Genomic DNA, 16743 nt, shown 5'->3' on the forward strand with positions numbered 1-16743 from the left:
GGTGGCAACACTGTGACATTTGGTTCTATCTAAGGACATCATCCCCCTAGGCTTACCCTGAACTTAAGTCAGCCAACAGCACCCAACCACTGAAACTTGTACCCATCGTCTCCATCAAATCTGCTTCACCTGGGAATTAAATCAGCCTGAGTCACATGAGATTATGTTCTGAAGACTTTTAAGGAAAGGCACTTCTTGTTTTCTGTTGCTGTCATAAAATACACAGAGAAAAGCAGCTTAAGGAAGGAAGGGTTTGTTCTGACTCTCAGTTCAGGGGCGTGGGCCATGGTAGTAGGAAAGCTAATCCAGCAGGAGAGGGAGGCAGCTGTTCACATGGCATCTACCAGCAGGGGCAGGAAGCTGTGAATACCTGCTGCTATTTGCTCTCCTTCCTGTACACAATCCAGAATCCCAACTAGGGAATGGTGCCACCCACAGTGAGCACGTCTTTCAACCTCAATGAATTGATTCAAGATAGTCCCTGCAGGCGTGCCCAGAGGCCTGTCTTTCAGATTACTCTAGATCCTGTCAAATTGACAATTAAAACTACCCACCACAGAGACTATAGGTGGGATCTATGCTCTTCATCATCTCAATGAAGTGTCCTTGAGCGATGACCATTCTGGTACAGAAAGACACATGTGTGGGGAGCACCCGAGGAGTCCCTGATCTTTCCTGTTGTCTTTTGCTTTGGAATAATAGCAGTTCATGCTTTCACCTCCAGGTTTCGAATGAGGCAAGTGAATATCGTGGGTCCCAGCCCCTTCAGCCAGTCATCCCGGGTCATCCAGACCCTGCAAGCCCCACCTGATGTGGCTCCAACCAGCCTCACTGTCCGAACAGCCAGTGAGACCAGCCTGCGGCTACGCTGGGTGGTGAGTTAGGGGCTATGGGTAGAAGTCACTAGTTGTGCCTTTAAGGTTTTCTGGGGAATCAGAGCTTAGCCATACCACATTTCAGTGGTTTTCCTCATCAAAGCTAATCCCATTATTAGACCACAAAGTATTACATTGCACCATTAGTGTAAGATCTAAGAACAGCCGTGGATTTCTTATTAATTGGTAGCACTGCTTGCTTTCTTCTTGGAACTCTGAGTGCTCTTTGGGGGAAGAGCAGGATCTTTAAGTCCTTAAGCTTGGTCAACATAGAACCAATACTCAGTATTTGTAAGAGAGCCAGTCCAGAGTTTAATCAGAACGTTTCTCTCTCAAAATTAAACCAAACTGCATTAAAGGAAATTATTTCCAGCAAAAGTCACTAAAAGAATCTTGTTGAATTGACAGAAGAAAAGTTTCAGAGAAGGTAGGTCAGAAAGTTTTAGGGGTGAGGTCAGGAAGATGTGGCTCCGTATATAAAGCCTCAATTGCCCAGGCACGAGGACCTGAATTCAGACCCCCAGCACCAGTGTACAAAGGCAGGCATGAGGATGCATACCTATTATCCTCACAGTGAAGAGTGGAGACAGGAGAATCCCTGGAGCTTGCTGACCAGCTAGTCCTATCACATCTGTGCCATAATGGCCACTGTGGTGTAGAAAAACCCATGTATAATGAGCTGCACACAAGGAGGCCTTGATCTGTTCTGTTGCCTTTTGCTTTGGAGTTGGTGAGCCCTGGGATTAGTGAGAAACCCTGTCTCAAAAAGTACAATGAAGAATGGTAAAGATGTCCAACATCAGCCTCTGGCCCTCACATGCTTTCCATGGAGTTAGACCCCAAAGAGGCATTTATTCTTGAAGTCTTTTAAAGCTGACAGTTATGAGGTGTTCACTCATGCCAGCCTGTTATTCATTGCCAGCCTCTGCCTGATTCCCAGTACAATGGGAACCCTGAGTCTGTGGGCTACAGGGTGAAGTACTGGCGTTCAGACCAACCATCCTCAGCTCTTGCCCAAGTCGTCAATGACCGTCTGGAGAGGGAGCTGACCATCGAGGAGCTGGAGGAGTGGACAGAGTATGAGTTGCGGATGCAGGCCTTCAATGCTATTGGGGCTGGGCCCTGGAGTGAGCTGGTGCGGGGCCGCACACGGGAGTCAGGTGAGAGGGAGGTAATGCAGGTATGGAGATGAGGTCCCCTCTGTGTCTCTGTAGAGATGGGGTTTGCTAGCCTTGGATTTCCACATCCCTGGGTAACAGAGTCTCCCTGTGTCTCACCTATGTCAGAGCATCAAAGTGTTCTAGACTTTAATGTCAAGTAAAGCTCTGTACAGGTTCTCTTAATGTTTTGTTTTTGGTTTTGTTTTCTGGTTGCTGTGATAAAAATATACTAGCAAAAGTATCTTAAGGGACAAAGGTATTACTTGGTTGACAGTTTGAGGATATGGTGGGGAAAGCATGGCAACAGGAGCATTGGGCAGCTGGTTACATTGTATCCATGCAGCTGGTTACATTGTATCCATAGCTGGCCACATCTGTATTCAGGCAGCTGGTTACACTGTATCCAGGCAGCTGGTTACATTGTATCCATAGCTGGTTACTCCGTTTTCTCCTTCATACTCCATCCAGGACCCCAGGACAGAAAAGGATGCTACCTCCTAAGTGGTTCTTCTCCCCTTAGTTAGCACTTTCAAGATAACTCCTCATAGACATGGCCAGAGATAACCTACTCCAGATAATCCTTCATAGGTGTGCCTAGGCGCTTGACTCCTAGGTGCTTCCAGGGCCTGTCAAATCAATAACCTATATTAACTATCACCCACTCACAGCTGTTAGTTTGGATTTAAATAGTTGCTGGTCTTAATTGTATGATTTTTAAAGTTAATAATAATGTTTATTATCGATGATAAAAAGTCAGGAAGCAGAAATTTTCTGTGAGATGTCTGTAATATACCAGGCATCCAGCCATGCTCTTGGTGAATGAATGTATACAGCATATGCAAGGGGCCGGCTATGGTAAGAAGAGGGTCCCAGAATGGCTTAACACAGGGACAGTTGGTATCTCACTCATGTGGATCTCAGGTGGGGATCCTGTGTGTTGGTGGCTACCTTCTGCTGGGTCATGCAGAATCCAGACTCTGGTAAACCATGAGATTAGTCACACACCTGCCATGCTCAGTATCCACACGCTCTCCTGACTGAGCCACATCCCAGGCCCAAGGCATGGGAACCCAGCAATGCCCCAGTGAGCATCCCTGCAGATGACCAGTATACCTCTATGGGGACCCTGATTTAAAGTTAGGTTTGCCAAGATGAGTCAGCGCTCTCTTCCAACTATAGTTTTTGTTATTTATATCAACAAAAACAGACACAGAATCACTCAGCTGTGATCACATGAATGCCTTAAAACCTTCTCATCTTCCTCAGCTGAGTCTGTGTGACAAGGAAGGGACCTGGAGACTTTTTAAAGGATAGTTTTAAATCCTCAATAGGCAGACCGATAAAATGATTCTTTGAAGAAACACAATTTTGTGTAGAAAACTAGAAAGCCACAGATTAAAAAGTATTTTTTGAAGTTTTAAACTTATCAACAGGCACAAAAGAAAAATAGAAGAAACAAAAACTGCCTATAGCAGCAGGAGCTATACTAGAGTAGCCACTGTGGGTCTTCCCCGGGTGTTTGCTTGTTCATGTGTGTGCATGTCTATGTTCACAGGTACAGTGTGAGTGAACATGATGGAGGCTGGAGGTCAGCCTCCTGTGAGACGAGGTCTCTCATTGTCATGGAACTTGTTCACTAAGCTGGACTGACTTGCCAGTGAGCACTGCGGACCTTCTGCCTCAGCTTCCCCAGCCCTGGGATTACAACTGAGAGCTTTTCCCCATCATAGTGTTTTACCTGCATGTATGCCTTATGTGCCTGGTACCTACTGAGTCCGAAGGAGGGCATCAGAGCTCCTGCAACTGTAGTTATAGGCAGCTGGGTGCTGGGAACTGAACCTGAATCCTCTGGAAGAGCATTAACTGTGCTCTTAACTGCTGAGCCATCCCTCCAGCCCCCTGCTTTAAAAAACAAACAAATAAATAAACAATAAAACTGTGAGTACTGAGACTTAAACTCAGGCCCTCATGAGCATAAGGCAAAGATGTTACTGTCTGAGCCAGCCCCTGAGCTAGCCCGAGTCTTTCCAGAACCCTCGATGCCTATGCAGGGGCAGAGGGGCCAGCCTGGGACTCATGGATGCTAGGGGAGAGCTCAAAGTCCTCTTTGGAGACAGCGCTCTTCTACAGGGGACCAAGAGAACCTGCCACAGAGATCCACCTGTGTCTACCTTAGCAGCGTAGAAAGCAGTCTGTGCCTGTGTTGGGTTTGGGTTCTGATATGTGCTGTATGTGTGGTCTGGATGCTCCCAGAAGAGAAATTAATGTACAAGTCTGACTGCAGAACCCAAAAGCACAAAGAATGACAACAAAAGGGCAGATCAATCAGCTTCCATGGAAATTAAAGTGTCAGGGCTTAAATAGGAATGTAGGAAATATCATATAGGAAATGAAAACACCTCAACTGGAGGATTCTTCTCCAAGCACTATGTGTGTCTGATAAAGGGTTCAGCTATAAATATCCAATACCTCTTCCTTCACGATGAAAAGGCAAATGATTCTATTAAGAATGGAGCAAATGCCTTAACAGACAGTTCTCCAGAGATAGAGACAAATAGCTAATAGGCACCGGGGAGGGGCTCAGCATCATTACAGGAAGGAGATGCAAATCCAAGTCATAAGGAGATGCTGCCACTTCATACCCATGGGAAGGTCAAAATTGAAAACACAGCAGAGCGAATGCTTGTGAGGTGTGGAGGATTCAGAGCTTCATACATCAGGTAGCAGTTGGCATTGTGTAAAACCTGACACAGACTCACCACCCAACTATGGCTAGAACACTTTCAGGCGTACCCCTGTCTTGTGCTGACAAACTGTGCAATGGGAAGCTAGCTTATGGGAAGGAAGGGTTGGCTGCAGCTCTCAGTCCTGCCCACAGTTGCCATCAGGGAAGGGAGGCGGCCGGAGTGTTAGGAAGGTGCAAAGAGGGTTCAGAGAGCCATGAGTGAGCTCTCAGATCACTTCCTCCTCTTAGGCAGTCCAAGAACTTAGCCCAGGAACATGCTAACCTTCTTCAGCCTAGGCCTCCTTACCTCTGCCAACCTAATCAAGATAATCCCTCACAGGCTTGGACAATGGCTAATCTATTCTAGACATCCTTTACAAATGTGTCTCATGGGTGATTCTAGATCCTGTCAGGCTGACAGGTGATGCTAGCCATCACATCAGGTAATCAAAGAGGTCTTCCTTAAAACTTCAAAATAATATCATCAAGGCCAGCCAGACAGCTCATGAGGCAAAAAGCACTTGGCCCCAAGCCTTGACAACCTGAGCTCAATCCCCAGGACTCATAAAATAGAGAACCAATTTGTGCAGGTTGCCCTCTGACCTCCACATGCTTGCTATGACACGAAAAGTCCTACCCACATGCATGTGCATAACCCCCACCACATCCATGCATGCACAAAGTAATATGATAAGTTCACAATCCCAAATGGAGGTTAGAAACAAAACCAAACATTTGAACCACATTTAAATGAGGTGTAATAATAGCTTGAAACATGGTCTAATGGTCTGTGACATTCTGTAAAGGTAAATGAGACTTGAAAAGTAAAGTCCCACAGGGAGCAGTGGTGAACAGCAGGGAGACTCCCCTGAAGAGAAAACAGGTGGAGAAGGAGGAAGTAAGCAAGTGGGGCCATTTTGTTTCTGATAAAAGGGGAGTTTCTAAGAACACATCAAAACTTAAGATAAATTGGAAAAGAGGTTGAATATACCTCAGAACAGATAATGGGTACAGTTCTCCTTCTTTACACCTTCAAAAGAAAAATAAAAAGAGGTAGGCTTTGTTCCAGGGGAATCTAAATCCACTGAATCTAGCAATATGTCATTTCCTGTTCTTAACAGCCCTACCTGGCATGTTCTCTTCTAATGGGAAACTGTGAGCTCCACAGCCCAGCACTAAGTCACCAGGCTGCTCTGGCTCTTTGGGGACACAGCTGGGCATCTTGTGAGTGAATGCTTACATAACCACATCTCTGAAAATCAACAGTGGTTTGTGGGTCTGTAGTGAGAAGTAGGCACTTAGAGCTGCCAAGATTGACCCCACAGGAAACAGGTAGGGGTCCAAGAGGTGGACCAGTTGGGTTGCTATGACGATGGCCTCTCTCTCTCTTTACAAACAGAAACAGTTTTCAATACACAGCACAAATGTAGAAGGCATACCACACATTTGGGGTTGTGATTCTATTTTAAATCAAGTCAGAAAATGGGATCTGATAAATAGCATGCTTCCACACTTATAACAATAGCAACTCCTTTCTTAGTGATCCAAGCTACTGTTTTATTGCTTTTAAAAAATTAAAATAAGCACCTATGTAAATAGTTTTCCAGACAAGACCGTAGCATGTGAGGTCCCTGGCAGCCCCTCCAGGCAGACCACAGTGAGACGTGGCTACAGGGTATGTTGCACAGACAAGCCCTTTGCCTCTGAGAACTCAGTCAAGCCATCAATGACTTGCACTAACCTTGTCTTAGGGAAATGTGAACAATGGCTGCTCACCTTAGATAGTGCACCAACCACACACCAAAGTGATAATTACCCAAGTCCACTTCAGGAAACCAGCGAGCTTACTGGGCTCCTTTAGAGCACCAGTGAAGGGTTACAATATTGTGGGTGACCCAAAGCAGCTGCATCACCACAAACTCCCACCCCATCATGGATGATAGCTTCAACAAAACTGCAGCACAGAGTCCCCATTTCAGTCAGCTTTCAACTTCCTATATAACCTAGCATCTCCCATGATGCCTTACAGTTGAAGAAAGGCAGGAGAGAGTGATGGCTAGATTCTTAGGTGGGGGGCGGGTTCTATGACCCTCCCTTCCCCTCTTCCAACTTGAAAATATCAATAGTTCTATCAACCAATTTACCTGACTCCCTGTGATGATCTATATTGTCAATTTGACAGGATCTAGACTCACTTCCAAGGCAAGCATCTGAGGGATTATCTAGATTAACTGAAGTAGGAAGACACACCCTCAGTGTGGGCAGCACCATTCCCTAGGCTGAGGTCCTGGACTGAATAAAAAGGAGAAAGTGAGCCAAGCACCAGCATCTGTCTCTCGGTTTCATGACTGTGTATGCCATGTGAGTGGCTGCCTCCTGCTCCTACTGCCATTGCCTCCCCCACCATGATGGACTGTATATCCTTAAACTGTGAGCCAAAACCAACCTTTCCTCCCTTAAGTTGCTTTTATCAGTATAGTTTATCACAGAAATAGAAAAGTAACCAACATACTTTCTCACTGTTGGCTTGGAATGATCATGTTATACAGCAGTCGCCCTTACTTGTGGCTTATGTGCCCTCATACATATCAGTGTCAACTATGAATAAGTGAAGGCAGGACTTTCAACTGCCATGTCTAGGAAGAAGTTTCATCTTCTAGTCGGGCTGACTGCCAATTATTGCCCTTTCAAAGTTGGAAGGATCACTGTGCTCCATCCTCAGAGGTGTGTACATACAGTGTTCTTATTTTGGGGCATGCCCACAGACCCATCCTGGCCAGTGATCTAAGGCTGAGTGATTAGGAAAGGGTATCCAGGATCAGGTATTAGGTATGTAGGAGGGAAGGGTTGAGATGCTTTCTCTGTGGTGCTGGGCAGGAAGCTAAGCTTTCTCAGCGTAGATGGATAGTGACTTCTGCCATGACTTTCCCTCTAGAAAGATTCCTGTGGGTAGAGAAAGGGGCAACGGTTGTATGTCACCCATACCCAGTGTCATCCAGCAGCTTGCTCTGTTAGTCTAAATCTTGAATGGCTTCTACCTTCCTCCCCTCCCCCTTCTCTTTCAATAGATACCGCTGGCTATAAACTTAACCCAACCAAGCTCAACAATTGTCTAGGACCTTCATGAGTAATGATAATTTGTCTGAAATTTTTATTGGAGATTGGGGAGACAGCTCATTTGGTAAAGTGTTTGCTTTGGCAGCATAAGGACCCAAGTTCAAACTCCAGAACTGAAATAAAAATGCCAGACATGGTGGTGTACGCCTGTAAATCCAGTGCTAAGGAGATGGCCTCAGTGGCCAGTCCACATAGCTAAATCAGCAAGCCTCGGGTAAAAGAGAGAGAACACATCTCGGATAAAACAAGATGGACAGTATCCTGGGGAGTATGGCCCAAAGCTGGTCTCTAGATTACACAAATGCACACATGTACAATTGGAAACACACTTGTGCACTTATGTACACATAAACAGATGTAAAAATAGAAAATAACTGTGTAGCATTGTGGCAGCTTGAGTAATGAGCGTGTTTCTTCATAGTTGTGGAAGCCTGAGCCTGGGACCAGATGTCCAGGGGCTTGCACCCTATAGGAGTCTCTGTCTGGATCTTCCATAGCAGAGTTCTGCTGCCTCCTTGGCTTGCATCCCTATGATCTTCCTGTAGCGCTGTCCTTGCATGCCTGTCGTGTCCACAAAGCTTTCTTGCCCACCCCACACAGCACTGCAGAGACATATTCCAAGCCCTGTCACACACACCAGAGATGCTATGGATTTGCGCCCTCCTTCTACAGCCTGCAAGTCTTGGGACAAGGTGTGTCCCTTAGGCTGAAGTCCAGGGGAACTTTCTACTCTGTTCAGCTACTCCTTAAAACACTACATCTTCTGACCACTTAAGTACTCTCCTGGCTCTATCCTTTCCTGTGTGAACAAGCTGTGACATGTTAATGGGTCCATAAACAAACAAAACCGGCAGTGTATAAGAGTGTCCAGTGTTTTGACATTGGAATATGATATTGCTATCTACATGTGTTGGGCTATATTCATATCTATCACAGGACACGTGTGTCCCACAGACTACAGATTAGACAGGACTGACAATATAAAATACTTGCTTGTAAAGCTTTGCTGCTGTCGATATTCACGTTGTATCTGATTTCATCATACCAAGACAGCTGGTTCCAACAAAGAAAACTGAGACAAAATTGCCTGAATGCAAGAGAGTTGTGTTACATATACAGGGTTCAAAAACTTTGAGGACTGTCTTGTAGGCAATTCCATAACAAAATAGTCATTTAAATGAAATAGAATGGGAAAGGGGGGGTGTTTGGGGCCAACCTGCGCTACATAGTGAGTTGCAGGCCAGATTGATAAATAGCAAATACCATGAACAGATATATATTAAGTCTGGGATGGTGGCTTAAAGTCAGTCAAGAGCTTGCCTTGCAAACATAAGGACCTGAGTCAGAACCCCAAACCCCATGCTAACAGCTAGAGTTGTAGCTCATGCTTGTAATCCCAGATTTGGGGAGGTGGAGACAAAAGGATTGCTGGAGCTCACGGGCTAACTGGTCAGTTAACCTAACCTAATCCGTGAGCCCCAGGCCATTGACAGGCCTTGCTTCACAACCTAAAGTGGCTAAGGAATTAAACTCAAGATTGACCTGTGGTCTCTATGTACATGTGTGCACATGCACCAAAGTGTACACACACACACACACACACACACACACACACAGAGAGAGAGAGAGAGAGAGAGAGAGAGAGAGACATACCTGCAAACCCACAGACACATATACACATTCACACAAGAGACACACACATGGAGATATGCATGCATACTTATACATAAACACACACACACACACACACACACACACACACACCCCACAATAAATGGAATAAAAGACAGTTTTCCTCAACCTTCTATTTCCAGGCCCAGGGCTGCAACCTGATAGTAGAGTATTTGCCAGGCATGTGTGAGGCCCCAGGATCTATTCCCAGTACTAAAAACACAGAACAGAAAACCAAGTAGATCCAACTTAGTTCTCTGTTTATCTGCAGAAAGGAGTGGATGTACCTGCTTCCACTGAACGTGCAGGATTTAACTCAGTCAGGAATCCTAGACATACATGGGTACTAAGTCAGACTCCCCTCACCCTCCCCTCATATGCAGCAACATAATCTCTGGAGTCTGTCCCTCTGTCCACCACCCCACCCCACCACTGTCCACCTCCTCTGTCCAACCCTCATAAACCTCCATGTTTAGTCAGTGAACTAGAATCCATCAGAAATTGAGGAATTCCAATTCAAGATAAAAGCCTGCAGCTCTTATCCGAAACAGATGGAGAGCATTTTCTTGCTGGCCAAGCTCAGGTAGAATTGAGTTCTAAATACCTAGGGTTTAAGGAATTTGTTGCTCATATTAAAGAGATTTACATATGTCTGTGCACCTGCAGTCTTATCTGATCCACCCAGAACACCCAGAATTACTGCTGTTTCAAGGACAGATTGAGTGTGGTGTGGGTGTGTACGTGTGTGTGAGAGTGAGTGTAAATGGCCCTCTGTTCACAGAAGGCAAGAAACAGCTGAACACACTAATCGTGCGACATGTTCTTTTTCAGTTCCTTCAGCAGCTCCTGAAAATGTGTCTGCAGAGGCTGTCAGCTCCACGCAGATCCTACTGACGTGGGCTTCAGTGCCTGAGCAGGACCAGAATGGGCTCATCCTAGGCTACAAGGTACATGTTTATGGTGACTTTGCTCACCTTCAGGGCTGGTAGTCAAGTGTCACAGGCCTGTCACTTGAGCAAAGAAAAGTTTCTAACTTTATTAGCTGTCTGGTCTGGGGAAGATGGACTGGGAGAAAGTACTTTCCAGGCATCAGTCAGCAGGCAAATACGAGCAGGACCCTGACCAGCAAGCCACATCCTGGCTCTGCCTCCTCTGGCTGGGGCGCTCTGGGCCCTTGGAGCATGAGTGGATGCAGCTTCTGTCTTTGACTTTGTGAAAGAGCATGAGCATGGTGGTCACTTCCCAAGGTTGCTGTGAGAAATTAGGGACTGTATGGGAAGTCACACCTGCTTCTTCAGAGTGCTGCTTGCAGTGGCCTAGGCAGGGCTGACTTCTGTTGGAGTTGGACCTTCCTAGCTTCTCTGGGTCCCATATTCTAAGCTGCTACCTAGACTCTTTTAAACCTCTTATTTCTTTCTCCTTTGTAAAGGTGACCAGTATAGTTCCCTTGCTCTGTCTCTAGTTCTAGTCTCCAAAGCAGCACAGTGAACTTCTGGATCTGATCACTAATGCTCTCATAGGATGATTGGCTGGACTGGAACAGTAGAGCACTGGTCTAGAATCTATCAGTGAGGGGCTGGGGTGCGGTTCAGTGGTAGAGTCCCTGCCTAGAATCCCCCAGTGAGGGGCTGGGGTGTGGCTCAGTGGTAGAGCCCCTGCCTAGAATCCCCCAGTGAGGGGCTGGGGTGTGGCTCAGTGGTAGAGCCCCTGCCTAGAATCCCCCAGTGAGGGGCTGGGGTGTGGCTCAGTGGTAGAGCCCCTGCCTAGAATCCCCCAGTGAGGGGCTGGTGTATGGTTTAGTGACCAATTGCTTGTTAAGCATTCATGAGTCTCTGGATTCAGTCCCTAATACAATAAGAAAGTCCCTTCCACATACCCTCAGTGGATTTTAGGCATTCTCCTCTCTTGTCTTTCTGTAACAGTTTTTGTTTTGTTTTCTTTTCTTTTTTTTTTTTTTTTTTTTTTTCTGCTTTGGGGGATGGGAGAAGACAACTATTTATTATCAGACAGAATCTCACACTGTAGCTAGCCTGGAACTCACCATTGAGCATCAGCTGACCAGTCTTCCAGCCTGGTCTTTCAACATGCTGGGATGGAGGGCATTGTGCCCAGCTGCCTTTCTGTCGTTAAATCCCAGCTGCTTGTCCCCTAATCTGTGCTCATGTGCATTTCATCTCTACAAGTATTGTGATGGCTTCCTTCAGGATCTATGCTATGTGGCTGTCCTAGGGAACACGGCAATCCAGAGCATACCACAGAGACAGCACTGACCAGCTACGTGGTAGTCCGGTTGAGCATGTTCAGTGGACAGAGCTCCATGCCACCCTCCTGGGTCCAGAGTAAAATGGTTGCTGAGCTGTTTCCAAGGGTCTCCCCTGTGACCCTCTCTTTTGTAGCTCTTGGATCACTTACCTTGGAGAGAGTTCATAGGGGATAAACTTAGAGGGAAGATCAAGGAGAAAACTAGGAGAAGGCCCCAGAGGAGCACATCTCATGTCATCCCTGTTAGGAGCAAGCTTCAGGTGCATGTGGGGAAGAGCAGGCCTGCTGGGGCTCAGGAGACTTCATAGAGCCACAAGTTTCATTTATAGGAAGCAAGAGGTCTATGCCCAGTATCAAGCCCATGCTACAGTGGGAGCATTTGGCATGGCTATAGTCAAGAGCTTCGGATCTTGCCAAATCGTGCCCAGGCAGCCAAATCACCAAGCTATGGGCAGAGCTGTGTGACTTCAGCCACTCTTCTGGAGTAGAGTTGCCTTATGGCCACCTTGATGCCAGTGGATAGAAATGAGATCCCAAATGTCTTCAACAGAGCTGCCCTCATGAAGAAGACCCAGTTGGTTGGGTGGTCCTTGCCAGTCAGTTCTAAGCTGGTACCCTGTGCACAGGGAGCCCCCTTCCAAGCATGCACTGAGCTGTAACCATCTCCATGTGGTGCTTCAGGTTTTATACCGTGCCAAAGACCTAGACCCGGAGCCCAGAAGCCACATGGTCCGAGGGAACCACACGCAGTCTGCACTGCTGGCTGGCCTGCGAAAGTTCGTGGTCTATGAGCTCCAAGTGCTGGCGTTCACACGGATCGGGAACGGGGTCCCCAGCTCACCCCTCATCCTGGAGCGCACCAAAGATGACAGTGAGTACATGGCTGGTCCTGCTGCCTTCTGCCTTAGTTTTCCGATCCAAACAATTCAGATTGTAGTTGTTTCTCATGTAAATTTTCAACCACTTTTTTTTTTTTCTAGTTAATGGAAACAAAGCAAAAATTGTTTCCAGTCACTGGGCATTTATGTGGCCAATTCGAGCCTAGAGAGGATTTTTACAGCCTGATTATGGACTATTGTGGAATCTCGGTGCCGACTGTGCTGGGGCAGGGGCTAGTGGGGGTTGGCTAGGTTGTGAACCAGGAGTCCATCCGCTCATTAACAGCTCTACAGACCTACATAACACTCCTCACTGGACCTCTGTGTCCATTCTCCTGGGGACGGTGGGTCTCACCATTTGCATTCAGATTGTTAATGATAAGGTTCTGCACAGAAAGCAGCATGCTTGACAGCACCCGGGGGTCCCCAGGTTCTGGTGCTTCCAGATTTGAGTAACAAGCACATCTTGCTGGCTTTGTTTTTATGGAAGTCTAAATCATCAGTAAATATGTTTTTCCACTTTGCAGATGTGAAACACTTAAAGGTTCACTCCTTCACACGTTCGTTATTTAACAGGCCATAATGAATATGTCAGGGGGAAAATACTGATCTGCCTAATGCCCATCTCGGGATCAGAAGTGTCTGATGGGATGGAAACAACAATATGGTTGTTAAAGCATCTTCTTGCAGTGGATAATGAGCTGCAGCATGTTCTATCTACTCCATGGAGAGAGGCCTGTCTCCCTCATCCACACAGCCTCTGGATCTGGCCTTGGCTCTGTGCTGCTTACCTCTCATTGCTGCGACCAAATGCCTGAACAGAAGGAGGGTTGACTTGTTTCACAGTCTGAGGGCAGTCATTGTGGTTGGGAAGGCATGGTGGCAGGAGGGAGGCAGCGGGTCACATGGCAACCACAGCTGGGAAACAGAGAGAGGTGAACGCTGGTGCTCAGCTCGCTTCCTCCTTTTCGGTCAATGGCCCCAGCCCACAGGATGCTGTCGGTCACCTAGGATGAGCCTTCCCACCTAGGTTAGCCTAACCTTAAAAACCTGTCATGGGCATTCCCAGAGGTCTGTCTCTTAGGTGATTCCAGATCCTGTCACATTGACAGTCGAAATCAGCACTGCTTCTGTGGGGTGATTCCTTCTGGTTTCTCCAAGACAAGAGGTTGGGGGTAAGAGGGAAGTACAGGGGAAATACTGAAGGAGCTATGTTAGTTAGCTGCTGCTGTACTGATCGTTGCTTCTGTTTAGTCCTAAAAAGAAAGGAGAGACCCTTCAGAACCTGTCTCAGTGTTCCTTCTACTGTCCTTCATTCCGTCTGTCCCAGTTCCCAGTGTTCTTCTAATGTCCGTCATTCCATCTGTCTCAGTGTTCCCTCTAATGTCAGTCATTCCTTCTATCCAGGCAAGGATCTTCTCTTTTATTGTTATGTTATTTATATAAACACATCTTTGCACTTTGACATGGTCCATTCAGCCTCAGGGACAACTCAGGAGGTCATTGCTATGTTATACTGGTGTTACAAATTAGTCCCGATATTCAAGCCTGTGGCCTCCCCCGAACATTTAGTTCACATGTGTGTGGGTATCATTGCACCCTCCAGATTCACCCTCCCAGAACGAACAGTTCCCCATTGTTTCTACACCAATTTGCTCTGTGCCCATGTGTGAAAATCGATCCATGATCAAATTCAATGAGAAGTTCTCACACTGACCACACACTGACTTGCCCATTCATTTAAGCAAATATATTTTATGAGGGCTGAGACCCTATTATTCAATCGTTCCACAGGACATACCGGCATTTTAAATTATCAGTGCACTGAGCCACACGGAAGAATTATTATATGCATCTGTGAGCATCGACTCTTAATTTTCAAAGACAGGGCAGGGAAGGTGAGGCAAGCGTAGGCCAGGAAGGGTTACAGGATTGCCAGGTGCTTCATCAGCGGCTGGGGGAATGGTGCTAAGAGATAACTTGTATTGGTTACTTGTGTTGTGGCTGTAACCAAATACCCGACCAAGGCAAGGTAAGGGACAAAGGTTTGCTTTGCTCACAGTCCAGAGTGGCAGAGGGAACGGGGTGGGCAGAGCATGAGGAGTCTGCTCACACTGCATCTGCAGGCAGGAAGCAGAGAGAGATGAACTCTGGTGCTCATCCAGGACCCCACCCCATGGGATAGTCCCTGCTGAATAAACATGAGAACCTGAGTTCCAATCCCCTAAATCCCGCAGTGAAAGCCAAGTATAAAATATAAACATAAGGGGCAAGAGATAACTCCACAGTCAAGAGGACTGGCTGCTCTTCCAGAGGACCTATGTTCAATTCCCAGCACCCATTGGGCAGCTCGTAACTGCAGGCAACTCTAGCTCCAGGGAATCTGATACTTTCTTGTGGCCATACATATACAAACTGTTTCACAGATCTCTATACACAATAAATAAACAGAAAACAAACAAACAAATGGATCTCTTTAAAAGGTAAACCAATTTTTAAACATAAATAAAAAAATAAAAATGTGGTACCACCACAAGAAGAACCATGGCAACCATTATAATAGCACAAGGCTGTCTACAGAACCCTGTGTGACTCCTGTCTCTCCATGCTCTCCTTCAGCCCCAGGTCCCCCCGTGCGGCTGGTGTTCCCCGAAGTAAGACTTACTGCAGTGCGGATTGTGTGGCAGCCCCCAGAGGAGCCCAATGGTGTGATTCTGGGTAAGGAGCACTGTGGGGAGTGCGGGAAGTGAGGAACGGCAGAGAGAAGGGGCAGGGGATTTGCGCTCTCCTGTTCCTATTAGACAATGGGTGGATAGGCATAAATCACGTCAGCAGAAGCTAGCATCTCCTGGACACCGAGCAAGCATCATAGGCCTCCTTTGTTCCTGAGCAGGGCACTGAGGCTTCCTCCTGGAATGAAATTTACATTGTATTAACCCAGAATTCCCTCCATCTGTTTGCAGTCCATGGCAAGCCTATTTGTAACCAACCTCCCCCAGCTCTGGGCTGTGCCAACATTGGTTAGGAAATGGCAGGCTAGTTTTTCATAGTGGATGCTGACCTGGCTCTTGGAAGCATCTTTTCCCACAATGAGGCCTGCACTGACCCTCAGACTGGAAAGGCTGCTGGGAGACACAACTCGGATGAGACTGACAGAAAGCCAGCAGATGGTGTTTTAAAGCACCATCCATACCTTCATTTATTTATACTCTTACTTGGTCCAGTTAAAGACTCCATGTCTGTTACCATTGCCTGGTGGATCATAGGACTGAGTGAGTTCCAGTCATTCTCAGGAAGATAGCTCCAGTCATATGCACATGATGACTGACATAATCCAAAGTCACTAACTGTCCTGCAAGCCCGCCTTGCATAGAGGTTGGGGTGGGTGACATGCTGCTTTGGAGCTGAGTCTTGGGGTGGTTGGGTGACATCTGCAGCCCTGGGAGCAGAGAAGGGACCACTGGTGGTTTCTGCTTGAGAGCAGAGACAGTCCCAGAGCATGGGCGAGTGCTCTGCATGTGCTGGAGAAGGTGTGTATCTTAGGGTCTCCTTGCTGTGAACAGACACCAACCAAAGCCACTCTTATAAAGGACAACATTTAACTGGGGCTGGCTTACAATGTCCAAGGTTCAGTCCATTATCATCCTGGCAGACATGGTGCACATCTTGATCTCAAAGGCAGCCAAGAAAAGATGGCGACTCTTCTGCAGGCAACCAGGAGGGTCTCTTACTCACTGGGCAGAGCTTGAGCATAGGAGCCCTCCAGAGGCCACCTGACACACTTCCTCCAACAAGGCCACACCTGTTCCAGCAAGGCTGTACCTCCTAAGATTGCCACTTCACATGGCCAAGGATTCAACCACTACAGTGTTACACGTGAAAAACAGACATTTCAAGAGTAGGGTCCTAGAATATGATCCAGGGTATGGTTGCAGAGCCAAGTCACCAGTGACATCCACTTGGTCCCCATTCATAGGAGACTCTGAGTTAGTAGGCAATTTCCAGTGAAATTCTTCATCTGAAATGATGGGCCAGTGACAAATGTCTCTGCTGTC

General features: G+C 46.9%; 1 protein-coding gene across 1 annotated transcript in view; it reads left to right on the forward strand.

The window, feature by feature from the left end:
• SDK1 (sidekick cell adhesion molecule 1) overlaps positions 1–16743 on the forward strand; it is a gene marked incomplete at both ends in the record, with an annotated part of 923105 nt that overhangs the window by 800818 nt on the left and 105544 nt on the right. The window contains 5 exons of the mRNA XM_080940510.1: positions 725–875; positions 1798–2035; positions 10380–10495; positions 12492–12681; positions 15308–15406. Of these exons, the coding sequence (XP_080796636.1) occupies positions 725–875; positions 1798–2035; positions 10380–10495; positions 12492–12681; positions 15308–15406 (794 nt within the window). The remainder of the gene's footprint in view (positions 1–724; positions 876–1797; positions 2036–10379; positions 10496–12491; positions 12682–15307; positions 15407–16743) is intronic.

The sequence above is a fragment of the Micromys minutus genome, assembly GCF_963924665.1.
Source record: "Micromys minutus genome assembly, chromosome: 29".
Classification (NCBI taxonomy): Eukaryota; Metazoa; Chordata; class Mammalia; order Rodentia; family Muridae; genus Micromys; species Micromys minutus.